Source organism: Arvicola amphibius, chromosome 10 (genome assembly GCF_903992535.2).
Source record: "Arvicola amphibius chromosome 10, mArvAmp1.2, whole genome shotgun sequence".
NCBI lineage: Eukaryota > Metazoa > Chordata > Mammalia > Rodentia > Cricetidae > Arvicola > Arvicola amphibius.
Window position 1 is genome coordinate 61,732,291 of NC_052056.1, and position 27,243 is coordinate 61,759,533.

Below are 27,243 nucleotides of genomic sequence, written 5' to 3' on the forward strand. Positions count from 1 at the left end.
CCCCAAACTTTATATGGGGAAAAATGAAATTTTGTGTAAAATATCTTGCACAATTAAGTCAGTGAACAGTTGGTAAATAGTTAATACTCAATCTCTTTACCCAAACTCTAATGTCACTTACTATATGAAATATTATCCAATGATCTTCTTTTGTTCAAACTAATATGATTCTACATATGACAAATAGTTTAAAGCAAGATTTTTTTAACCTAAAAAATAAGGTTATCAGCAGAGTACAAGGTGGTTCATGCTTGTACTCTCAGAATTTAGAGGCTGAGACAAGAGGATTGCTACAAGTTTTTTTAAAATATTTTTTAGGGTTTATTTAACTTTTATTTTATGTGCATTTGTGTGAAGGTGTCAGATCCCCTGCAACTGGATCTTCAGACAGCTGTGAGCTGCCATGTGGGTGCTGGGAACTGAACCCGGGTCCTCTGGATGAGCAGTCATTGCTCTTAACCACTGAGCCATGTCCAGCCCCAGGTTGCTACAAGCTTGAGGCCAGCCTGTGCTATGTAGTGAGTTCCAGACTAGCGTGGGCTACAGATGTGAGGATGTCTTGATAAGCAAGGAGGTAACAAACAAAAAACCAAAAAGACTTTATCAGAATTCTTACAGTGCTTTTTATTAGCCCTACAGTTCACTTAAGGGATACATAGATATACAACTCGTCTGATCAGCCACTAATATACTTTGCTGCCCTTTTATTTTTGTACTCAAGAGCCAGTTCACTTTTTCTCCATGTTCAATATCGAGCTTTGGCAGAATCTTTGCATGCTTCTCCTCATCCGCTCCTGCGGCACTAGAGTTCCCACCCTGCTTGGGGCAAGCTGCTCTTTTTGCTTTCTTCCTGTGGGTGTGCTTTGCAGGGCTCTTCTGTTTCTTCTCCATTTCACAGCTCGCATCCCACAACCGTATCTTTCCGTCGTTCCCTCCAGTAAGCAGCAGATGGGACTCAGGCAGAAAGCAGACTTGGGATACCCCCAAAGCATGACCCTTAAATCCCAATTCTCGCTCACACTTGACTCCCGTCACCCTGAAGATGCGCACCTTACCATCCTCTGCACCACAGCTGAAAATATTGCCACACGATGCCACCGAGACAGAGTGGGCTAACGCGGGGTTTAGGAGCCGACCAGGGGACTGGGGGCCTTCTGTTTCCTCTGTTTCATCCTCCTGTAAATTTGTAATCCAGACGGGTCGGGCTTTTTGAAGACTCCACAGCATCACCTTTAAACAAGGCAAAAGTTACATAGTCACACAGTGATCTAGCCATGTTGGTCAGCTACAGTGCTTACTGAGCTCCTAATAAATACCACACAGTTCCTGTACCATTTTAAATGGTCAAAAGCTGCTACAACACACCGGGGTAACACTACTTGACACTAGACTGAAATGAGAATACAGAGGCAGAGGTAGGATTTACAAAGCCAGAGACTAAAAACTGTTACTGGAAAGACTCCATGAAAGTATACTTGTTGGGCTGAGGATATAGCTTAGTGGCAGAAGCATTTATTTGCCACCTGCAAAACCCTGGACACAAGCCCCAGCATCACTCACCAAATTTAGAGAAAAAAAAGGAAAGAGGAAAAAAAAAAAAGAAAGAGGAAAATAAAGAAGCCAGCCAGGAGGTGGTGGCACATGCCTTTAACTCTAGCACTTAGGAGGCAGAGGCAGGTGGGTTTCTATGAGTCCAAGGCAACCTCGTCTACAGAGCCAGTTACAGACCAGCCAACGCATCAGTGAGACCTTGTCTCAAAAAACAAAATAACAACAAAACCCCCTTTTTGTATATTTCCTATTTGATTTGCCAAACAAATTCTTGGTTTGTTTCAAACCAGGTGTTACTATGTAGAACAGCTGGCTGTGAACTCCCGGTGACCCCTTTGCCTGTTTGCCCTGTGTTACTATGTAGAACAGCCGGCTGTGAACTCCTGGTGACCCCTTTGCCTGTTTGCCCGGTGTTACTATGTAGAACAGCCGGCTGTGAACTTCCGGTGACCCTTTGCCTGTTTGCCCTGTGTTACTATGTAGAACAGCCGGCTGTGAACTCCTGGTGACCCCTTTGCCTGTTTGCCCAGTGTTACTATGTAGAACAGCCGGCTGTGAACTTCCGGTGACCCTTTGCCTGTTTGCCCTGTGTTACTATGTAGAACAGCCGGCTGTGAACTCCTGGTGACCCCTTTGCCTGTTTGCCCAGTGTTACTATGTAGAACAGCCGGCTGTGAACTTCCGGTGACCCCTTTGCCTGTTTGCCCAGTGTTACTTTGTAGAACAGCCGGCTGTGAACTCCCAGTGACCCCTTTGCCTGTTTGCCAGGTGTTACTATGTAGAACAGCCGGCTGTGAACTCCCGGTGACCCTTTGCCTGTTTGCCATGTGTTACTATGTAGAACAGCCGGCTGTGAACTCCTGGTGACCCCTTTGCCTGTTTGCCCAGTGTTACTATGTAGAACAGCCGGCTGTGAACTCCCGGTGACCCTTTGCCTGTTTGCCCTGTGTTACTTTGTAGAACAGCCGGCTGTGAACTCCCAGTGACCCCTTTGCCTGTTTGCCAGGTGTTACTATGTAGAACAGCCGGCTGTGAACTCCCGGTGACCCTTTGCCTGTTTGCCATGTGTTACTATGTAGAACAGCCGGCTGTGAACTCCCGGTGACCCTTTGCCTGTTTGCCAGATGTTACTATATAGAACAGCTGGCTGTGAACTCCAGGTGACCCCTTTGCGTTTGCCCAGTGCCAGGATCACAAGCATGCATCACCACATCTAGCTCAGACTTTTTTAATTGAGTGAAAAATCTTATTTTGGGATAAATATTGTTGTAGAAGCCAGCAAACCAAGCATTCGGAAGGTAGAGGTCGTCCTCTGCTATACAGTGAAACTTTACCAGGCAAATCAAAATAGCATTTATCTAGCCCTGCCTTTTATAGCATATTTATGAATGTTCTCAAGCCCCTAAAATGTCTCACATAGAATTGGAGACAAAATGCCAAATTCTTAATGTCCATTTTTTTAAAAAAAAAGTTGTTTTTTTTTGTTGTTGTTGTTTTGGAGACAAGGTCTCACTTACATAGACCAGGCTGGCCTTGAACTCGTAGAGATCTGTCTGCCTCTGCCTCTAAATGTTGAGATGGCATGTACAACCATGTCCATCCCAGAAAGATTTATTTTACTGTCCTGTGTATGCATGTGTGAGTGTGTGTGAATACCAGTGCCTCAAGAGTCCAGAAGAGGGCATTAGATCCTCTGCAGCTGAAGTTACAGGCAGTTGTGAGCCATCTAACATGGGTGCTGGGAAGCCAACTCAGGTCCTCTGCAAGAGCAGAGTGAACTCTTATCAATGAGCCTTTCTTCAGCCTATTTCCAATCTATTACAGGTCACTTCTGCATATCTCACTGCCACACCTAACAACTAACGAGTCAGTGATGAAATTTGGTGCAGCCGAAGGATGAAAGAACGATAGTCAAACACGTTACACCTGAGTATTATAACCAAGTCACCCGCTACACAGACGCTTCTTAAAAATCGGAGGAAGATCCAACCTGAGGGTAGAGAACGCAGATTTAGGAAGGGTTTGGTCAAGACCTAGATATACTATACGTTGTAGGGAAACTGTGTCCTATAAATACAGATGGATCCTGGTGGTGACACACACCTTTAACCCCAGTGGCTGGAGGCAAGGCAAGCGGATCTCTTAAGTTGGAGGCCAGCCTGGTCTACAAAGCTAGTTTCAGGACAGAAAGAGCAGCATAAAGAAACCCTGTCTTGAAAAACAAAAACACCCAGAATAATTCTATATCGAATGATTCTGTATAGAATTTCTACAGAGGCATTGCAAGTATTTTCCAGGGGTTCTTTACTGTTTGGGATGTGGCCCCGCACGCAGGACATCTACTAATTCCACTGCCATGCCCTCCAACGCTGCTATGATGGATACTGACTATTCCCTCCGCCAGTTTTTCAAGACAGGATTTTTCTGTGTAGTCTTGGCTGTCCTAAAACTTGCTCTGTAGACTAGGCTGGCCGCAAACTGAGAGACCCACCTGCCTCTGTCTCCCGAGAGTGCTGGGATTAAAGATGTGCGCCATCACCACCTGGTAAAACTGCTGCTACTGTTGTTGTTTCTGGGACAGGGTTTCTCTATTACATAGCTCTGGATGTCCTGGAACTTGTTATGATGTAGCCCTATCTGGCCTCCAATTCACAGAGATCTGCTTGCTTCTGCCTTCCAGGGGAGGAGCTGAGATTAAAGGTGTACACCACTACTTCAAGCATAGATGATACTTTAAGTAACTCTTAGAGAAAAGGCATTGAATTTGGAGGGCAGAGAATTAAGGCTGCTTCTAGGCAGGTGGTTCATCTAATAATAATTTTTAAAAAGGAACAACAGGTGGCTAGAGATAAGGCTTAGCAGTTAAGCAAAGTGTTCTTCAAGAGGACTGGTTTAAATTTCAGCTCACAACTGTCTGTAACTGTAGCTCCAGAGTACCCAATGCTCAATTCTGACCTGCACAGATACCAGGCCCAAAGGCAGTGCACATACATACATGCAGGCAAAACATCTGTACACATAAAATGAAATTTTGAGAGGGAACAAGAATTAGGAGGGTGTGACTAGAATGAAGACTAGTATTTGCAAAGTGCAAAGCACTTAAAAGTCCTAAGCACTCAGCCCTAGTGATGAGATCTTTCTCTTGCAGGAGGAAGGACAGTTGCTTTGGGAAAGTTCAAACTATCTAAAAACTCTCATATTAATCCAAGACCTGCTCCTGTGAGAACAAAATATTAAATCCCACCAGCTTTCCCTATACAATGTGCTTCACACCTCCATCTCCTCCCTAGCGGTCTCCTCTGAAGGCATCATCTAATTTGTGATGTTGCTTCCAAAGTCCGGCACTGCACAAGGTGCTCTGCTTCTGGTCACTCACACACATTTCAAGTAATGTGTTTTCAAGGTTTTCTGCTCCTTCTCCCACTCTCACACATACTCAAACCATTTAAGAGTTTCTAGAAGCTGGGCGTGGTGGTGCACACCTTTAATCCCAGCATTTAGGAGGCCAAGGCAGGTGGGTCTCTGTGAGTTCGAGACCAGCCTGGTCTACAGAGAGTTTTGGGACAGCCAGGGGTGTTACACAGAGAAACTCTGTCTTGAAAAACAATGACTAAAAAGAGTTTCTAGAGCGTGTGTGGATCAACTCTACATTCAGTACCCCCCTCTTCTGTCTGTTTTGCTGACATAAAACTACTCCTTCTTTGTTTAAAGCAATTTTTACAATCAGGTATTTGAATCCTAAGGTCTTAGATTGTCTAATGATGGACAAAGGAAGACAAAGCGCTAATGAATAAAATAGAGTAGGTTCTGTTGGGCTAGCACTCAGGGTAGAACTAAGGCTATAGTTCATAACTAGATAAGAAATGTTAGGATAGAATAGAAAATACTTGTCCAATAATTTGATTATAGGGGCTGAGGATACAGCTCAGTGGAAGAGTACACGTTAATCATGTACAGCCTTCAGTTCAATTCCCAGAACTGCCAAAGAAACCAACCAAATACATATTTGATTTTGCTAGCAAATCCTGCTCAGAAATTACCCAAGTGCTCTTTGCAAAAACATCACCTGCATATCCAGGCCGCATGACACCAGGCTCTGAGGCCGCTGAGGTCGGAAAGCCACAGAGGAACAGATGTTAGAATGTCTCTTCAGGGACCTGGTGACTTTCTTCTTTTCCAAGTCCAGGATTTTGATTGCTCCAGAGTCATCAGCAGAAGCCAGCAGACTTTCCGTTTCATTTAGTGAAAGACAATTGATTTCTTCATCATTCACATGAAAATGGTTCAAGGCCCCTTTAAGAGACCTGACATCTAGTACACTGATGCTTTCTCCATGAGAGGCATAGAGCTTGGTGGGGCAGGAGGGGGAAAACAGGACGCTGGTAACATCATCAGCCCCTTCCAACTGCACGTGTCCTAATGGAGTCCCATCTTCACCCCAAGCCACAAGCTCTCCACCCTCTGCTCCTGAAGCCACCAGCCCATCTTTACTTGCATTCAGGCAGAGGACAGAAGAAGAGTGTCCACCGGTCCACTTGACTGCCATGACGGCCCGCAGAACTCTGAAGAGGGAGAAAACCTGTATCAGATTTTATACCAGAACCTGAAGCGATGAGACAAATATAACAAACACTTCAACAGTTTTTAAAGAGAGTTTAAAAGCTCAATTATCCCCTTGTCCTCTCCTTCAAAAGACATTTAAAGACTAGACCTACAAAACTCTGGGTCCACACAAGCCGTGTCCAGTATTTCTGATTCTCTAGTACATAGCTATCCACAGGAGACCCAAATACATGCTGACTAGCAGGTGTAAGCTTTTGCAGGTTTCCTAACCTTACTAATTTTATCTTTTCTTGCTTGTTTGTTTTTGGTTTTTTGGAGATCTGATGCCCTCTTCTGGCCTGCAGGCAGACACACAAGACAGAATATTGTATACATAATAAATAAATAAGTAAATAAATAAATAAATATTTTAAAAAAGAAAATTGTCTATAAAAAAATCATTCAATTTTTTGTTTGATTTTTCTAAAGATTTATTTATTTTATGTATACAAGTGCTCTATCAGCATGTACGTCTCCACACAAGAAGAGGGCATCCAATCTCATTATAGATGGTTGTGAGCCACCATGTGGTTGCTGGGAATTGAACTCAGGACTTCTGGAAGAGCAGTCAGTGCTCTTAACCTCTGAGCCATCTCTCCAGCCCTCCAAAATCATTTGTTTACTTGGTCTGTAAAGCATATCCAAAGATCATTATCATAAATGTTAAACAAGCCAGAACTGGTGGCACAGCACCAGTAATCTGGCTGAGGCAGGAAGATTTTGAGTTCTGGGCTACTCTGGGCCACATATTGAGACCTTTGAGGGGAAAAAAGGGTCAAACACTCAGAATGCCGTGGCAAAATGGCTATGGGAAAAATGTTCTTAAAAGTTAAGTCAAAACAATCTAGACATGAGTTGTCTGCAATCCACTGTTCTTGGTTTTCTACACTTGGACTGGACAACTAGCAGAAACAGGTTGAGGTCAATATTCTCTCACTTGTTTACTAAGTCAGTACATTGGCCTTTTCCTGTGCAGGTGCTTAAAAGGGTAAGGCACAGAATTTACTCATATCCAATTATGGATTACTTTAATTAGATAATAGGTCACTTCCTCTAACTCCCGATGAGATCACGGAGTGCATAAGAACAAAGTGAGGTATGCTAAGAACATTTTATTAAAGGGTGGGATGCCACAAGGGGCAGCTCTGAGCAGGTAGAGTGCGTAATGACATGGGGCAAGGGAACAAGGTGTGGTTCATAAACAGTAGGTGAAAAGACTGGAAACAAGAAAACAAGAGAGTGAGTGAGAAAGGCAACCTTTTTCTGCTTGGAGATTACCCTGATGTTAATTGAGTGGTTATATGCCACTAAGTCACCTGAATAACGGGTAAAGGTGGCACAAACCTTTAATCTCAGCACCCGGGAGGCAGATGCAGGTAGATCTCTGAGTCAGAGGCTAACATGGTCTACAGAGTGAGTTCCAGCACGGCTAGGGCTACACAGACAAAGTCCGTCTGGTGGTTGCGGGATGGAGAACAGAATGATATCATTAGATCCTTCCAAGACTTACCTTAAGGGAGTCAAGATAACAATATGTGATAAATGAATGATCTCTACTGTTAATGCTTTAATGCTTTTCTTCAGTCACACCTTTATGGATTTCTGCTATTTAAGTGTACAAGCCTCGGAGAGAGGGAGGAGCAGAAACTGACTATTTTACCCAGTTTGGTCCCAAATTCCTGGCTCGTGTGGTCTCTCGCCTGAGGTTCCCAGTTAGCCAGAGCTATAGACTCTTTGTACCATAGTGCCTCGTCCATGCCTTTCTATCTCATCATTCTGTGTCGTTCTTCCCCTCCGTTTCAGACCTACCAGTTAAAGGAAATGTAACTGTCATCCAGACAAAATCTGGCTCACCGTGCAGGAACCACGGAGAGATGGTCATTACTACGACGGACTTTCTCAAAGGTTTGGGTTTCCTAAAGCTAGTCCCGGTGTGGAGAGACTGGTAGCAACTAGAACTAGGAGACTGGCATTGGCACTGACAAAACAGACAAGAATTTGGGTTACTTAATTAGGTGAAAGACGTTCTGAGGATGGGATCGGCAAGTAATAAGCATGTAATTATACCAGAGTAGGGAAGTAGTCGCTGCCCATTTGTTTTTACTAAAAAACAGGAAGTGAATTACACATAGGTGGATCTCAGGCAAGACTTCTTACTACATAGGATTGCATGACACTGAAGTTGACTACTGAGCCTGTGAGCCCTAGTATTACAATAATCACTCAGTAGAGAATTATAAAGCCAGATTAGACGACCTCTTACCATGCATGCTCACCCTGTAGTTCTTTTATTTTACTTCCTGTGCATGGCATGTACATCTCAGGCATGTACAAAGCCAGAAGAGGGCTTGGCTCACCTCAAACTGCAGTTACAGGTGGCCTTGAGCCTCCACCTAGGTGCCGGGAATGAACCCTGGTCCTCTCCAAGGGCAGCAAGTGCTCTTATCCGCTCAGCCATCACTCCAATCCTCTATTATTCTTTTTCTAAGTCCTCTTTAAATTTTGGAAACGTAGTATGACTAAATAATGTGGGATTTCCTTTCCTCCCTGGAAAGCATCATTATGCCTCCACTTTATTCTCCCTCTTGGGACTGTTTAACAAATTAAAACAACACAAACCACATTTCCTTAATCTTTTTACTAAGAGATGGATCTGAGCGCACTATATTTTGTTCAAAAAGATTGTGACATTTACTATTTAAATAACACTTTGGGATTATCTAAACTTGTTTTTCGCTGCGTATTTACGAAGCAAATTTTGTCACCTTACTTTTAGATTGGAGTACTGGTACAGATGTTCTGGGGAGTCCCTTCGGTCCTGTCCCCCAAAAGACTGGAGTCTTTAATCCTAATCCTAGCACTCGGGAGGAAGAGGCAGGAAGATCTCTGAGTTGAAGGCCAGGCTGGTCTACAGAGCTTGTTCAGGACAGTCAAAGCTATACATAGAAACCTTGTCTCGAAACAGGAAAAAATAAAGTAAATAAGTAAAATGCTATCTAACCTGACCAAGACCAGAGGTTCTCAAATGCCCAAAGGTAAAGAATATGGGTCCAATAGAAGTAAAGGTGCACGAACTAACTGGCGAGCAAAAAAGGTACGTGTCATGCACAAACTGGAGATTGAGCAGGAAGCAAATGAAACAGGAAACTCCGTAGGAAGAGAGGCCAAGGTGAGCCAACTCAAGGCCATTAGTCGAAAGAGAAAAAAAAAAAAAAAAAAAAAAAACACTAGAGAGTAGATCAAACCCACTGGCGACAGCCTCATACCTGGGCTTCCCGTTCCCGGTCGGCGCCTAGTGATGACCTCACACCCAGCCTCCAATCCCATCAAGCTTAGGGAGCGAGGCGCCTTCGCGGAGCAGTCACTTCCGGGCTGAGAGGCTCGGCGAGCGAGCTGGGCGTGCGCCCTTGCTTCTTGCCCTCAACCCGCATGGCGGATCCCGGAGTGCGTCGCGGGGAGGCCGGGCGAGGCGGGTGGTTCCGGCGCCCGAGCTGAGCGGCTACGAGGGGCGGGGACCCGAGTGGCCCGCGCGTCTGCCCTCAGTGAGGCGGGGCACGCGGCGGACGCCCCCGGGCAGGGGCGGGAGCGGTGGTGGCGCTGCTGGCCCGAGCTGAAAGGGGTGGTGGAGCGCGCTGCTCCGATCTCTAGGCGAGGCTTGGCCTCCGGTGCCGAGACGGGGCGAAGCGGCGGCAGCGGCGGCCCTCGGGCCGGCTGGTGAGGCGATGGCGGCGCCGGGCCCGGGGGCTGGAGCAGCTTCGGGCGGCGCTGGCTGCGGGGGCGCTGGCGCGGGCGCGGGTTCGGGGTCCTCCGGGGCCGGCGGCCGACTGCCCAGCCGGGTGCTGGAGTTGGTGTTCTCCTACCTGGAGCTGTCCGAGCTGCGGAGCTGCGCCCTGGTGTGCAAGCACTGGTACCGCTGCCTCCACGGTGACGAGAACAGCGAGGTGTGGCGGAGCCTGTGCGCCCGCAGCCTGGCAGAAGAGGCTCTGCGCACGGACATCCTCTGCAACCTGCCCAGCTACAAGGCCAAGGTGAGGGAAGCCCGAGCCACGACGAAGCCCGGCTCCTATCCTGCCCGCCGTTCTCGGGGTGTATCTTCTAAGCTTGAGTCAGGTGTCTCACCTCATCATCCCGCCTTTCCATGGCTTCAGCCAGTCAGTACCGTCCTTACCCCTCCTCTCCGTAAAGGTCTTTTCTTTGCATTCAAGTTCTGCTTCGTGAACCACCTCACTTTTTAAAATATTAGGTGGCTTTCCATCCCTGATCTTCACCACTCGTTCTACTTTCCGACTGTCTTTGCTCTTACAGGCAGACCACCAGCCAGTATCCTTGATTTTCTGTTTTCCCGGCCTCCAGATTGACTTATGTGACATTAGTTCATCTTGGTTGCTTTAAGATGGGTTTAGTTGCCGGAATCTTTGCGTTCACCTCAGCTTTTCCAAGCTCTGATTAATGAGCACATTTTCATTCTTTGTGCCGACTTCTCATACAGCGGCAATATTTAACGCTTCCAAGTGAGTTTGGGGTTACGCATCCTGCTAACTAATTTGCAAGGAAGAGATTTTAATAGAACAGCCTTCCATTGGTACAATATAACTCATAAAGCTGCCTGGTACTACTATTATTGATTACTTCCTTGATATCTTTTTCATAGTTCTACCCAGTTGATGTTTTTTCTGTTGTATTTATCATCTAAACATTGATTGCTATTTTGCTGGGTTTTGTTTTGGTATTTTTTCTTCGATTCCATAACAAAATAAGAATGCTAAGTAACAGGTTGTGGCAGGACCAAGGATTCTCCAGCCCAGACAATGGTCCTCGGGTTCAGGTTCACTTAGACAGATAGTAGCTCTTTAGAATAGCAGTCATCAAGAACATGTGTGAAGCCGGGTGTGGTGCTGCACACCTTTAATCCCAACACTCCAGTGCCAAAGGCAGATGCATCTCTGTGAGTTTGAGGCTAGCCTGGTCTGCATGTCGAGTTCCAGGACAGCCAGAGCTACACAAAATAAGAGACGCTGTTCCAAAACAAAACAAGGAGCATATATGAGAGATGATAAAGTCAGATCTGGAATATCCCTTTTTAATGCTATATTGCTAGTGAGTGTCAAAGTAATTTTTCGTGTGAAATAGATACACTATTTCTTTTAATATATGTCTATTATAAATATGTATATACACATATATTATGTCTATTTTGGAGGCAGGGCAGTCTCCAACTTGCCACTTTTCTGTCTCTTTGAGAGTGTTAGAATTATAGTATGAATCATTGCTACTGGTTTATTTTATATTAAAACAAGTTTTAGTGTGATAAGAGAAGGAACACTGCTGTTGAATATGTCAATTATCAGATTGTCTTTCTTTTTTTCCTGAGACAGGGTCTCTCGCTAGTAACCCAGGCTGGCCTAGACCTTAATGGAAACCCACCTGACTCTGCCTTCCAATGCCTGAGATGCAGGTGTGACAACTCTGGCAAAATATTTTGATGCGAGTGTGTGAATTCACAAATATGTGAATAGCAGTACCCACAGAGTCCATGAGAGAGTGTCATCTCCTGGAGCTGTGGTTATAGACAGATGCGAGCTCCCCCAAACACACGTGCGTGCGCGCACACCGGGAACTGAACTTTGGTACTCTGGAAGATCAGGGAGGTTTTCATTTGTTTTGTTTTGAGTTTTTTTTTTCTTTTTCTTCTTTTTTTTTCAAGACAGGGTTTCTCTGGGTAACAGCCCTGGCTGTCCTGGAACCTGCTTTGTAGACCAGGCTGACGTCGAACTCACAGAGCTCCACCTGCCTCTGCCTCCTGAGTGCTGGGATTAAAGGCGTGCGCCACCATCATCTATGTAGAGAGCATTCTTAAGTCCTTGTTTTTCTTGTTAACTAAAAGAACATCATTTGCCAGGATTGTATTTGTGTAGTATAGTCAGTGGGTATTAATTATATAGTAATTTATAGGAGAGGGCAGAAGATTTCAATATTGTCCTACTTTGCTTAATAGTCAGTGTTAATTAACTTTAAAAATTTGGCCTTTGTGGGTCTCTGTTTAAGGCTAGCCAAAGCTATGTAGTAAGATCCCTTCTCAAGAAAAAAAATTAAAAATTGTCCTTTAAGATTTATTATTTCTGTCTAGCTTAAGGCTTCTAAGCTTGATATGGTGGTGCATTGGGAAACTGAAGCAGGAGGATCAGAATGAATTTGAAGCCAGCTTGGTGAGTTCCAGGCTAGCCTGAACTACAAAGTGAAACCTTAATTTAGAAAACAAAAAATGAATACATTTTTGTATTTACCTATGATAGTTACATTTACATGAGTCAAAACTGAGATAAAAGGACGGGAAAAACAGCTTAGTAGGTGAGTTGCTTGCTGGGTGAGCATGAGTACCTCAGATTCCCAGGCTGGCTGGAAAAGCTAGACTGGTGTGTATCCGCAACCCAGCACGCGGGCCTGAGCCAAGTGGATCTCGGGCTGTTGCTGGCCTGTTGGATTAGCCAAAATTGCAAGCTTCAGGCTTAGTGAGAGGCTTTGTCTCAAAAAATAAGGTGATGAGCCAAAGAGGAAACCATCCATTGTTCACATCTGGCTTATGCACATGGGTAAGTACTCTGTACACACACTCACACAGCACACACAGACACAAAGAGTTCACCTAGCATGCAGTAGAGAATATATCCGTAAGAGCTGAGCATCCTTTAGATGCTGTCCCACTGCTACCCAGTTCTCATCCTTGGAAGCCACCTGAACTGGTACTAGTTTTGTATCTTTCCAGACAGTTTTCTTAAGTTTCTATTATTTTGACTTTCTGCTGTGTGGACTTCTACTTATCCTGGGTTTAGGTGAATATTTTGAAGATGGAAGGTTAATGTAATTGGAGGAAGGACTCAAGGAGTCTGAAGTCCTCAGAGGAGGGAAAAGTATGTAACACATGGCGCACATTGCTCCCTAGTGTAGTGTAGGAATGCTACAAGTTCACTGGAAGGGGAAACTTAGGAGTTGATGGAGAATTAGAAAAGGTTTGACATGAAGATGATACTAAGCTGAACTTTAAGATGAAGTAGATATGAAGAACTCTGAACAGAAAAACATAAAGGGAAAGCAAAAATGCAAAGTCTTACCAACATGTGCCTTATGGGGATTATAGTCTATAGAAGGCATGCACATATGCCTGCCTGTGTTTCTCTTTTTCAGTACTGGGGATTGAATACATGCTAGCTACATCCCCCAGCCTGGGGAGTAGATGTTGTAAACTGCACTGGGTGAGTATTGAGGGTGAGAGTTACACGGTGTCCCGAGTGTCAGTAATGGCTTTAACTGGGTACGGAGGTCAGACGTGGTGCATAGGCTCAGTGAGACCCCAGGGATAAGGATAAACAGGCCAAGAGGAGCAAGAAGAGCCTCTTAAGGGAATCCGCTGGTGTGAGAAACTAGAATGTCAGCGGTTGTCCTCAGCACAGATGCTGTCGGTATGAGTAAGATGAAAGGCAGTGGGACAGCGTAGTGAAGCCGTTTCTAGTTTTGAGCAGGAGAGACAGACACGGGGACTGGTGGTTGGACTAGTGTGTATTTTAAAAAGATTATTTTTTACTTCAGTAAGGAGAAGAGGTTGGAAGAAGACTTTAGAAATCCTTTAGATCTATTAGAAAGTAGGTAGTGAAGGAGATGGAGAGAGAAATGGACACTTAGGAAATAGAATCTACAGGATTTGATGGCCGTTCCTCCTATTGTCTTTAGGTATGGCACTAGGATTTTAGGTCATCATACATTAAAATTGATTTTTTTCACTCAGAGAATATTAAGATATTGGGATTATCTATGTTTTCTCTGAAATTTGCGGGATCAAACAATCTTTTCCTTAAAGAATCTCCAGAATTTGGCAGTAGTTTTGAAATAGAAATGAAGAAGACGGAAGAGCAGGGAACTACTCCTGGGTATCTGAGGAACATAATGTAAGTGTCACTTGAGCTACAGTCCATCTGTGGACGAGCAGAATGCAGAGTTGAGACATTCAACAGATGTCAGGCAGCGCTTGGTAGTTAAGGCTCAGGAAAGTTCTAGGCTAAAGATAGAAAGTAATTTTAGTTGAAATGCGATTATAAAAGTAACCTGGCACTAGATATATGAAGGGCTTTGAAACACAGGTTTTGATACATTGTTTGGGCTTTATTCTGCAATTTGGAAACCCATCGAAGTTTGAACAGATGAAGGAAGAAGTAAAAGCTGTGTTTTAATGAGACCAGGCCATGAGATTCAGAGGATACATAGAGGAGAGGAGAGGAGAGGAGAGGAGAGGAGGCACAACTGGGAAAACTGCCGCAGACAGGGCGGGTGAGGTTAGGGAGGGTGGTCCAATAGAACTCAAGCAGCAGGACTGGGGTGGGGATAGCTGACACTAGGAAGTGTGTGGTTGGTTCATCTTTTTCTTCCTCCTTCCCTTCCCCTACCTGTCAGGCTGTGTCTCAAACCCAGGATCCCATGCATGATCAGCATTTACTGTCCCTCTGAGTTACACCCCCATTTCCAGAAATTTTTTATAACTCGTGTTTTACATATCTCCAGGTAGCACTGGTTATCCCAAATGCTTGTGTCTTTACTTCTCTAAATTATATCCAGACTTATACCCTAAGCTAGGTCTTTGTTTTCATTTGTAGAAACAGAATTAGAGACAGCTTGTTGAGAAGTGGAGAGTACGTTGGAGAAGGAGGGTGGGCTGGTGAGCCGAGGGAAAACTACTCAAAAGCCCGAAGCAGTCTGTACTGATGGTTGTTCAGAAACTGAGACTACTTGACTATTTGACTTTAATTTTGTTTTTCAAGATAGTATTTGCTGCTCTCTAGACCAGGCTGGCCTCTACTCAGATCCGCCTGCTTCTGCCTCTCAAGTGCTGGGACTGAAGGCACATTCAGCTTTAAACATTATTAATTGGGCATTTTTCCATTTCATTTGAATTTTTCAGTATTTTAAAAGCAAAGACACATACCTTGATACTATTGTCATCTCTAAAAAGAAACTGACAAGACGGGCGGTGGTGGCGCACGCCTTTAATCCCAGCACTCGGGAGGCTGAGGCAGGCGGATCTCTGTGAGTTTGAGGCCAGCCTGGTCTACAGAACTAGTCCAGGTCAGGCTCCAGAGCTACACAGGGAAACCCTGTCTTGGAAAACAAAGTGAATGAATAAAAGAATGAATGAATGAAAGAGAGAGAGAGAAAGAGAAAGAAAGAAAAGAAACTGACAGTAGTTTCTTAATAGAAAATTGCAGTGTTGCCTCATAAACATGGAAATATTATAGTTTAAATAATAGTTTATTTAATCAGTATCTGTATACATTCTCATGATAAGGAGTTGCTAAGTCTTTTTAGGTTATCTTAGACTGCAGATTGATTCCATTTCCACCTCCTCCCCTGTAATTTTTTTGTTACCATCCTAAGTTTCTGATTTCATTCCCATGGTGTTGCTTAATGTGCTCTTCTGTCTTTCCCATTTCTTGCAGGTTCTACACTGACTACTTTAGATTACATTAGTTTTTTTGTTGTTTTTGTTTTTGCAAAAATTGTTTACTAGAATCGTCTGCTTAGAAGCACATTAGAAAACAAGATCCTTATGTACAGACAATAGTGAATGGGGATTCAGGAGAGGAGGAGGATGGGGATTGGGTGGCCCTGGCTAAGAATATCTTTACGGAGGTGGTGTTAGAGAACAAGGAAGAGGGCAGCAGATGGGGCACTAGGAGACCAGCGATGCCGGTGGGGTAGGAAGTGCATCAGCCAGCTCTGAGAGGCTTTGGAGCCAGGAGGAACTTGAAGTGGATGTGGTCCTCTCTGTGGAGCTGTCAAAAGTTGTTAGCCAACTTGAGAGTCCGTGGAGATACTGTTTCAGAAAGACAACTCTGGAAGGAATTTAAGGCTTAGGACTGCTTTTGTAGGCTTCTGTGGGCCAGAGAGGGAGTCACTCAAAGTAAATGCAGTAGAATCAGTTCAACAAAATGGGAAGCTGAGCAAAATAGGAGGTTGAGCAAGAGGCTGTCACTGTGACAGAGGGAACAATTAGAGGAAAAACACCTAGAATTTGTAAGACTTGTGGACTAGGGGACTAGAGAGATGGCTCAGAAGCTAAGAGCATTGGCTGTTCTTCCAAGAGGTCCTGAGTTCAATTCCCAGCAACCACATGGTGGCTCACATGAGGTCTGGCGCCCTCTTCTGGCCTGCAGGCATACATTCAGGCAGAACACTGTATATATAATAAATAAATCTTAAAAAAATTGTGGAATAGTCGGAGAAAATATTAATTTAACATTATCACGAGGACTTAATTCTCTTCTGTTATTTTTTGATTTAGAAAATATCTGCATGTATTACTATGCCTAGCTTTAGCTAGGAGTTATTTTTAATGGGGTACAGTATTTAATATTAATTTTCCAGCCAGAGCTTTATTCATTATTTGGAAATAGTGTGCTATTTAAAAGTTTATGATCTTATTATTTATAAACACAAAGCCTCAAGTTTTTTGGTTTGGGAGCAGGGGAGAGAGGTGGGATGTGCTTAGTAGCCCAGGCTGGCCTTGAACTTTCACTTCTGCTTCAGCCTCCCAGAGGGCTGAGATCACAGGTGTGAGCCACTACATTTAATTTTCTACATTTTAATATTTAAGAAAAAAAAGTCGAGTTTATTCTTTTGGTCTGCTTCTCATGTTTTTAGGTACGTGCTTTCCAACATGCCTTCAGCACAAATGACTGCTCCAGGAATGTCTATATCAAGAAGAATGGCTTTACATTACATCGGAACCCCATCGCTCAGAGCACCGATGGTGCAAGGACCAAGATTGGTTTCAGTGAGGGCCGCCACGCCTGGGAAGTATGGTGGGAGGGCCCTTTGGGCACTGTGGCAGTGATAGGAATTGCTACGAAACGGGCCCCTATGCAGTGCCAAGGTTATGTGGCATTGCTGGGGAGTGACGACCAGAGCTGGGGCTGGAATCTGGTGGACAATAATCTGCTACATAATGGAGAAGTCAATGGCAGTTTTCCACAGTGCAACAACGCACCAAAATATCAGGTGAGAAACGATATTTTCTTGTGTGGGCCATTTCAAATCACATCTTAATTTGTTTAAAACAGAAACATTTTTATATAGCCACTATAGACTTTTGTCTTTGTTTTGGTAATTTTTAAAGTAAATAGTTGAAGGTTATATGTCAGTATTTCTTAATATATATTTGAGTAATCAATCTTTGTCCTGGGTCAGAGATTGCCAAACTTTCCATACAGCGCCAAAGAGTAAATATTTTAGGCTTCGCTGGCCATGCTATCTCAGAAACACTTTGTGCTCAGTTGCTATGGCATCACATTGCCTGCATGTAATGTGATTAGAGGAGCGTGGCCGTGCCTCAGAAGACCAGTGTGGCTCGTGTCCAAGGTTGTCATCCTCCATGTGTCATGAAACATTCAGGACTTCCCCCCCTTTTCTGGTCACCTCATTACAACAAATGCATGTGCGAATACATGCATATTTACCCTCTGTTTTTTACTAATGTATGGATTCAAAGCCCTTGGAGGTATTAGTGTTTTCTGGAGAGATAAACAAGTTCAGGCAGACTGCTACATTTATTTTCTGTATCTTAAATTTGTTTTTAAATTTTATTTTATGGGTATGAGTGTTTTGTCTGCTTGTCTGTGTACCCCTGGAAGCCAGAAGATGATGTCGATCCCCTGGAATTGTAGTTACAGACATTGTAAGCCACTATGTGGGTGCTGGGAATTGAACCTGGGTCCTTTAGAAGAGCAGGCAGTGAGTGTTCTTAACTGCTGAGCCACCACCCTACCCCATATTCTTCCATCTTAATGTCTTGCACTCATTTGATTCTAGAATTAAAATTACAATCCTTGTGTCTTAAAGCCGTACTATAGATTCAGCAGAGACTAAAACAACAATTCAGTAAGATTCCAACAAGCAGGCTGGAGTATTTGCTACTTTTCCAGAGTTCAGTTTCCATCACCTACCTTGGACAGCTCACAACTACTTTTTAACTCCAGCTCCAGGGGCCTCAACTCCCTTATCTGACCTCTGTGGGCACCTGCAAACATTTGCACACGCATATAAATACACAATGTTTAAAAATACCTTTTAAAAAGAAATTCCCAAAGCAGAGGTCTTGAGGGACTGTAGATTTCACATTTTGGAACCACAGGTAGTTTGAAATCTTTAGCTTCAATAATGCTTTGAGGGGCTGGCAAGATGCTTCAGTGATTAAGAGCACTGGCTCTTCCAGAGGACCCAAGTCCAGTTCCCAGCATCCATGGCAGCTCACAACTGTCTGTAACTCCAGTTCCCAGGGATCTGATGCCCTCTTCTGGCCTCCATAGACTCTGCCATGCAAGTGATGCCCAGACGTTCAGGCAAAAGACCAATACACATAAAAATATGGTAATAAAATTATCAGTTCTGGCACACTAATATAAAAGGTAATATACACACACATTTTTTAAAAATTTTTATGTATGTATCTATGTATTTATTTATTTATTGAGGCTTTTCGAGACAGGGTTTCTCTGTAGCTTTTGGAGCCTGTCCTGGAACTAGCTCTTGTAGATGAGGCTGGCCTCGAACTCACAGAGATCTGCCTGCCCCTGCCTCCCTAGTGCTGGGATTAAAGGCGTGCGCCACCGCCGCCCAGCGAACCTTTCTTATTTAACAGCATTTTACAGTCTGTCTTTTAAGAGTTTAGTCCAAGCCGGGCTGCGGTGGCTCACGCCTTTAATCCCAGCACTCGGGAGGCAGAGGCAGGCGGATCTCTGTGAGTTCGAGACCAGCCTGGTCTACAAGAGCTAGTTCCAGGACAGGCTCCAAAGCAATACAGAGAAACCCTGTCTCGAAGGAAAAAAAAGAGTTTAGTCCATTTACATACATTATAACTGTTGAACTACTTAATAGTGTCTTTGCGTCCCTTAATTTATGATTTTTTTATTCTTCATCCACAAGCCTTCTCTTTTTTTGCTTTTGAGACAATGTCTCACTATATATCCCTTGCTGGCCTGAAACTCACAGATAGCCACCCGCCTCTCCTTGGTGCTGCAATGAAAGGTGTGTGTCACCATACTTGGCACTCATTGTCTTCTTTGATTGCATAATTTCTGTGGCTCCAGCTTCATGTCCACTACCAGTTTATTCTACCATCTCAACTTGTTGAACCAGGCTGATGAGTTCTAGTTACTGTGTGCTTTAGATCTAGATTTCATTCGGTTTCTTTTTTCTGTATCCATTTCTCTATTGAGAGTTCATGTTTCTTTCATTCTTTGGACATATTAGAATGGCTATAATATATTAGTACATACATATTATTTAACTACATTTCACACACACATATACACACACACACACGTAATAACTATAAATACTTTGAATTCTTTGTCAACTGTTCAGGTAACAGTCAATTTTTTTTGTTTGATTTTCAAGACAGGGTTTCTCTGTGTAGCCCTGGCTGACCTGAAACTTACTTTGTAGACCAAGCTGGCCTTGAACTCAGAGATCTGCCTGCCTCTGCCTCCTGAGGGCTGGGATTAAAGGCATGCACCACCACTGCCCGGCAAATTGGTTTCTTTTGATTTTCCACCACTTCGAGAGTCATACTTTTCCTATTTTATCTTAGTGATTTTTTTTTAAATTGAAAATTGCATGTGTGGGTAAGATGTACTAGCAGTTCTGGGCTGTCGTTTTTTCTAGAAACTGCTTTATTCTTCGGTGTGCGCAGGTTTTCTTGTAATGGTAGACAGTTAACTTCCTGAACTCAAGACTGCAAACTTCATGCCCCTATGGTATGCAGCAGCAGGTCTCAGCTCTCGTCTTCTCGGCCTGTCTGCTTCTCAGTCCACTTCCCTGGGAGCTTTTCATGCGCGTGTCATCTGTGTCTCACATGGATGTGGGTGGAGCTCATGTGCAGATTTGGATGCTCTTGTCCTTTGCTCCTTTCTGGTGTCTAGTTGTTCTGCCATCCACATTTTTGTTTGTCTTTAGAGACAGTGCTGTGCTGTGTAGCCTGGCTGTACTAGAACTCTCTCTGTAGATCAGAATGCCTTTGAATTCAAAGATCCACCTGCCTCTGCCTACCAAGTGCTGATATCAATGTGTGTGCCTGCCACGCACATTTCACCCACTGGTAGCCACCAACACCAGAGAATCTTGTGCTTTTTGATTCCTTTACTGTAAACATACATGTGGCATGTTTCAAGGTGAAGCAAACTTGTGAATTTCAGCAGAATTAATTTTGTCTTCTTAATCTGCTGCAAGATAGGGTTAATTCCTGAGGCTGATGAGAGGACTTAGGATGACAGACAGTGTTGCTTGACAGACAGGAGTTGTTCTCTATGTATTTGGTTGGGAGGCGTGGCAAAGACGATTTAGAGGACTGCAAGATGGGGGATGTCCACGGTCCAGTTGGGCAGAGGGGATAATAGCAGATATCGGCAGACATTGTGACAGGAAAGAAGTGATCGAAAATTAATGACAATAGCAAGAGTTACCATAATCAGGAAGTATTAAATCTCAGTTATTAATCTTAGGACTTTCTACATCTTTTACCCCCGTTTGGAGACAGGAGCTCATGTAGCCTAGGCTGTCCCTGGTCTCACTATGTAGCCAGTGATGACCCTGAACTCCCATCTTCCTTCTTCCACCTCCCAAGTGCTGGCAGTTGTGTGGTGCTGGGGATTGGACCCAGACCTTCATGTGTGCGAGGCAAGCAGTCTTCAGAGGAGCTCTGTGGCCAGTCCTCCTTTCCACTTTCGGCATCCGAAGGCAGCCTTCCTGTATGGATGCAAACCAGAGAGATGACACTGGGTGAAGAGCTGAGTGTGTCGAGCTGGAAGCTTAGACAGACAGTGCTGCTGTTCCTTTGTAAAAGCAGGCGTGGGTGCACAGGGTTCCAGGACAGCCAGGGTTCCATAGAGAAGCCCTGTCTGGGGCGTGGGGTAGATTTTTAAAATTTTATTTTATGTATGTATGTTTTCCTGCATATATGCTTGTAAATCTTGTGTATAACTGATACTGCAGAGTTCAGAGGAGGGTGTCAGGCAGATCCTGAAACTGCAGTAACAGATGGTAGTAAGCTACCTTGTGGGTGCTGCGAACCGAATCTGGGATTTTTGCAAGAGCAACATGTGCTCTGAATGGCTGAGCCATCTCTGTAGCCCCAGAAGTTTTTCTTCATCTTGAACGTAAGCTGTGATCACTCAACAGTAGTTCCACTTCCCTACTCCCACCTTGTTAGCGTCTAATCTGCCTGTCTCTGTTTGATCATTCTAGATACTTACTGGAATTAAAAATGTATCTTTCTCTGGCTGGCTTGTTTTATTTAATGTTGTCTTTTCATGCTTCATTTAAGCTTTAGCATATATCAAAAATTCATTTCTTGCCAGGCAGTGGTGGCGCACACCTTTATCCCATCACTTAGGAGGCAAAGGCAGGCGGATCTCAAGGCCTGCCTGTTCTGCGGACTGAGTTCCAGGATGACCAGGGCTACACAGAGAAAAAACAGACAAACAAAAATCATTTCTTTTTCTGGTGATTTAATATTTTATTTATATATAACAGCAACATAAATGGGTTATTTAGAAAGATCCTTTTGGTAAAACGTACCAAGTTATAGATGGTAGTGTTAGCTTCCTTAAGAAAAGGCTTTGAGCAAAGAATAATTTAAAGTAATTAAATGTAGATCCCATGTGACTCTTCTTTAAAAATGATCTAAAGGAGCCCTGTATTGAGAACAATGTGTGTTCCTTCTTCTGAGTCCTTACCTGCCACAGAAAGTCCCCTCTCGTTTACAGAGATAACTTAGACAATACAGATCCTTTGTACTTCTTCCTTTTTTAAATTTGTACCATCATTTTCCTACCCGTGCCTTCGGTTGTACATTGAGCGGCGGGGCTGTGTCCCGCCACCCAGCTAGCTTTACCCAAGATGATTACACGGAAACTGTATTCTTTTAAATACTGCCTGGCCCATTAGTTTCAGTCTCTTATTGGCTAACTCTCACATTTTGACTAGCCCATAATCTATGTAGCACCACGAGGGGTGGCTTACCAAGAGAGATCTTAACCTGTGTCCGTCTCGGAGAGGAGAGGCATGGCGACTGCATATGGCGACTGCCTGAAGCATCTCCCCACTGCCTTCTACCCAGCATTCTGTTCTGTTACTCCGCCTACCTAATTTTCTGTCCTATTGGGCCAAGCAGTTTCTTTATTAATTAACCAATGAAAGTAACCTTCTCCATCATTCAGTGGATACCCTGCTAACCTTGTGATGTCGTTTACAGATAGGAGAGAGAATCCGAGTCATCTTGGACATGGAGGATAAGACTTTAGCTTTTGAGCGTGGGTATGAGTTCCTGGGGGTCGCCTTTCGAGGACTCCCGAAGGTCTGCTTGTACCCAGCAGTGTCTGCTGTGTATGGCAACACAGAAGTGACTTTGGTTTATCTTGGAAAACCTCTGGATGGATGACAGTGGCTTTCGGGGAAGAAGGACAGTGGGGAAGAGATCTACTTGTGGAAAGTAGAACCAGGAAGTGATGGTATCAAGAGTGCATGCCCAAGAAACATCCTGAGAACACATGGAGTTGGGAACTGGAGAAGCAGCAGCCGGACAGCAGAGACGATCTTAGCGTTTTCCTCTTTCCACTGGGCCAGAAAAATCCTCAGGGTTGCAGTTGGTTAAGTGGGCAGTTGACATATGCATGTGGCCACAGGTTCTTCTCTACGTCAGCGTGTGTTACTTCCAGCTCAAAGGTGAGGTGTAGAGGTGCTGCAGAAGGAAACGGCAGGATTTATGTAGTGTGTGCGAATGAAGGTCAGTCCCATCTTACAACTGCCTGTTCTTCCTCCGGTCCCTTTACTTCTAGCCAGCTTGACTTAGAACGTATGAAACTGGCTAGGTTTATTTAATATTTTTAATATATTGAGAAGCATGGTCTGCCTGGACTGCACTTCTCCAGCAATGAGAAATAAAATTGTGCAGCTATTTTAAAAGTTGTATATATAATGTGTGTAAAAACTGTAAAAAAAAAAAAAAGAAAAGAAAAGAAAGAAAAAAAGGACAAAGGGATTGCTTTGTTCTAATTCAGTTTCTTAAAAATCACTACATGGTACAAAATTAGAGCGACATTTGGGGACAGTAGGGTAATACTAAGAAGAAGAGGAGACATGTACTAGTTCATTTGTGTTTTGGGCTTATAGTCCATGGCTGTAACAGAATTATGGTGAAGGTTCCTCAGTTGGCCAAGGACTGGGGAAATAGATCTACTTATAATTATGCATATGCCAGCAAGGCTGGTTCAGACATAATAGGAATGTGCGTCTCTTGGCATCTGGCTTTAGTTTTTGGCCTTCTGAGAAAACTGGTCTCCACACAGAGCAGTCCCAGCTGCTCTTAGAGCACTTGGTATGAGCGCTGTTAGTATAAACCCTAGAACACATGGTCAATGGTTCTTTTACTTCCTAACTTTATAATGCTGTAGATGTTATGAAGAATTTTTAATTTCATATTGTTTACATTATACAACAATCAGAAGCCTCAAAGTCTCCACTGGGGCTGTCAACAAAATGTTTACGCACCCGTCTGAAACAGCGCCAGCCTGAACCCTGGTGAAGAGTGTTCTTAATCACCTAGGTATTGCCCCATGGGCTTAACGCTGAAAACCTAGGTTGGCAACAATTGGAAAGTTCCATTGGAAAGAGTTGGACATTATTTCCTATTTTGACCCATAAACGTTCTCACTAATACTCTCTGGAATTTATAATTCAACACTTGAGCTGAGGGCTTTGTTTTTTCTTTTGTTACAACAGAAACATCTTTCTGTATGAAAGTATAGTTAATATGGTTCAGATACATAAGAATTGATGAAGGCAAGTAAAATCTTTGTACTTTTTACATGATTGCTGTATGTATATTTTGTTTTAAATCTAATAAAATTAGGGACAGTGAGCAGCTTGCTGGGGTTCTTGGAGTCCTTGAGAGTTAAATTTTTCAATACTTCTCTGAATCAGGCGGCTTCAGCCATGGAACAGGTCTGTAGTTGCCTCCTGAAAGGGTTACAGGTATTTGTATTTGCTTGAAAAAGAAAAATTTGTTAAAGATTCTTTTTTTATAATCTGTATCAAGAAGAAACCTTGTACAAAATGGAATTATGTGTTAAACTCACTAGGGAAGATAGCGGCCCAGGAAATGTTTTGTTTTTGTTTTTCTTGTCTCAAACAACTCACTTTGGTGGTGTGTAAAATTTGATGGAAGACCTGGTTAAGGGTGAAGGCTGAATAGTTAAAAGGCGGTAGCTGTACTGGCTGCATCTTCAGGAGCAATTTCGGGGCTTCTCATGGGTTTGGCTTGTAACTTTGTTTCTGTCTTGTCATAAATGTTCATTTGTAACAAAGTTTTGAAGGTGCTGACTGGAAAACAAAATCACATGGTTATTCATTCCTTACTGAACCTAAAATCGGGAGATTCCTGTATTTAACACCAAGCCATTCTTTCTGTGGTTTGTTTTTGATTTTTAAAGACTGGTTCTCGCTATGTAGCTCAGGCTATCCTTGAACGCACTTCCTGCCTCAGCCTCCCCAGTACTGGGAATACAGGTGTATGCCACCGTTCCCAGAACAAGCCATTCTTAGCTCATAGAATTGACTGTTCCTAGTTAGGATGAACACCGGAGGACAGAGAGCCTTCATTTATAGCTGGATCTGTGTGTTACTAGAGACCAGTATGGCTGTCAGACCATTAAGGCAGACTGCTCAGTGTTGAAGGAGGCCATGTTTTCACTGGTCTCAGAAAGCACGGAGAGGACGACAGTTGTATCTGAAGACGGGGTGTAGCACCTAAATCAGTGCTGCCCCAGCTTGGCTGGAGTTTGGAGGGGCTAAAAAGAACTATTTAAGCTTGGGCCCCATAACTCTGATTCTGGTGTTGGTGGGATATCTTCTGACCATAAGGATTTAAAAATGCCCGCTGGTTTGAGAGCTGCAGCGGTTGAGAGCAGCTGGCAAGATTTCGCCGAGTGCTCTCATCTACGAAGTAGGAGATCCTTGCTGCCCTCACTACCTCCAAGGATACAGAGGGTGGAAGAGAAAACCCCGAGTGCACTGCTGTGGGTGGAGAGGAGAGCGTCTGCTGTGTCTCAGCTGTAGCTGTGATCAGGAAGACATAGGTAATTGAATTGTTGCCATGGGGAGCCCTTGTGTTGTTCTCTGAGGAAGCATGCGCGGGTGGACGAAAGTTAATTACTATTACTTGTGTTCACTATGGTCATCTGTCCTACTTGAGATAGGCTGTTATAGTTATCTTGTTCATAGGAAAGAAGAAATATTAAGGCTTAATTCTGTAATGTTCATTGGCTCATGATTCATTAAAAACTCATACCAGGAATTCTGCGGTGGTAGATGTCATTTCATAGTTGCTATTGTTCATTGTTTACTTTTGAATGTCAAGTCATTGATCTCATCCCTCAGTTTTACCCAAATAAGCTTAAATACAGATTTGACAAAGTATCTGAAGCAAGTTTGCTTGGTCCAGACGAGCATCTCAAACGGCTCTGTGCTAAAGTACCTCCTGCCTACAGCACAGAAATTACAGTTAAGTTCATCGCTTTTGCATCTTTTAACCATTTCAAGGAATGAACAGTTTGATGAGACAGTTTAAAGTGTCAGTATAACATCTTCCTCGCTCCCCCAACGGCGTCTCTCCTTCCTTGCAGTTTGCCTAGTTTTTTTTAATACATGTTGACTCGGGCTGCATGGCTTTGCAGCCTGCTCACCGGGTTGGTTATTTGCTGTCTAGCTCCTCACACGAACACTGTCTTGGCTGTACTCTGCCTGTGTACCCAGTCTCTAAGCCCAGCAAGCAGGAGCTCACGTATGTTCTGTGAGAAGAAGAATTTGGGAAGAAAGATCAAAACACTTGTAAATATACAGACCAAAGTATAAGCAAAGACAGATGAGAGAGATTCTGTGTCATAATCCAGGTGGAGCAGGAAGGACACGGTGCCAATCTGGGTGAGTGAGGCAGTTTCTTGAGTGCTTTTTGGACACTCCTTTATTCAGAATACCAACAGTACTACTTTCTAGTTGTTGGTGTAGATTTCATATTTGCTTAGAATACCAAATAGAATCTCATGTTTTAATTTGGGGTGCAGGGATGACTGTTTTGCCTTAGCTTCCCAATGAAAGGTTGAAACTAGACCTGTCAGGATGCCTCAGCCGGTCAAGGCCTGTGATCGATCTCTGGGACCCACATAATTGGAAAGGATGAGCCGACCCTGAAAAGTTACCCTTCACATGCACGCTGTGGCACACAAGTGCATGTATGTGTGCAGACAAAATAAATGTGTTTGCCTAGGGATACAGCGCAATGGTAGAATGCTTGTCTGGCATGCACAAGGCCCTGGGTTCAGTCCCTAGTACAATAAGTAACAGAATGCTAATGTCCAGTTTATTTCTGAGCATATTATAATGGGAGTAGGCTAGACATCTTCATTTTAACATGGTGAACTCGCTTCCTTTCCCAATCTGTATTTAAAGAGATTTTGTTTCCCGTGCTTCTTTCTTGGCATGTATTTGTCGTAAGAATGATGTGTTGGTTATGCTGTTTCCATCTGTCTATCATGCACTTTGGTCACGCCCTTCCCATTACCTCTGTCCTCCAACCCATTCACTTTGATGTCGTGTGTGTGTGTGTATGTGTGTGTGTAAGTCTAGACTCTGCGTATGATGGGAACGCAGCATTTGTCTGAGTCACCGTTTTGTGTTTTGAGATAAGGCATGGAGTCGCTGGTCTTGAAATTGTATCACTCCTCCCTGTGCCTCCAGAGGACTGGGGTTGCGGATGTGTGCCACCCTTTGTGGTGCATCTTCACTTTTGGAGGAAAGATTGAAGATCGGAATGAAAGCCCGTGGTGGTGGCGCATACCTTGGGAGGCAGCCGCCATCCTGTTTACAGAGTGAATTTCAGAACAGCCAGAGCTGCCAAAGCTGTCTCACAGAGAAGCCCTGTCTCAGAAACAAACAAAAAAGGATTGGAATGAAAATCGTTAGTGACAGTCCTCTTCAGAAGCCAGGGGGTAGTGG

At 43.8% G+C, this 27,243-nt stretch overlaps 2 protein-coding genes and 1 non-coding gene across 4 annotated transcripts; 2 read left to right on the top strand and 1 right to left on the bottom strand.

The window, feature by feature from the left end:
• Window positions 1-609: 609 nt before the first annotated feature.
• Wdr53 (WD repeat domain 53) lies at window positions 610-9,579 on the bottom strand. 2 transcript variants are annotated; one of them, XM_038345902.1, is made up of 3 exons: window positions 9,420-9,579; window positions 5,618-6,113; window positions 610-1,230 (listed from the first exon to the last, which is right to left on the bottom strand). In XM_038345902.1, the coding sequence occupies exons 2-3, from the start codon at window positions 6,095-6,097 to the stop codon at window positions 634-636; spliced, it is 1,077 nt and encodes a 358-aa protein (XP_038201830.1). In that variant the 5' UTR covers window positions 6,098-6,113; window positions 9,420-9,579; the 3' UTR covers window positions 610-633. The 2 variants fall into 2 exon arrangements, with proteins under 2 accessions (XP_038201830.1, XP_038201831.1); XM_038345903.1 differs by lacking the exon at window positions 9,420-9,579 and adding an exon at window positions 9,155-9,331.
• An 88-nt stretch (window positions 9,580-9,667) lies between these two features.
• On the top strand, window positions 9,668-25,546 carry Fbxo45 (F-box protein 45). The gene is made up of 3 exons (XM_038345904.1): window positions 9,668-10,181; window positions 16,840-17,196; window positions 22,448-25,546. The coding sequence occupies exons 1-3, from the start codon at window positions 9,876-9,878 to the stop codon at window positions 22,631-22,633; spliced, it is 849 nt and encodes a 282-aa protein (XP_038201832.1). The 5' UTR covers window positions 9,668-9,875; the 3' UTR covers window positions 22,634-25,546.
• Window positions 13,851-13,993, top strand: LOC119825834. Its single transcript, XR_005287300.1, has one exon. It is a non-coding gene; the product is annotated as a small nucleolar RNA SNORA79 (small nucleolar RNA).
• Window positions 25,547-27,243: the final 1,697 nt, after the last annotated feature.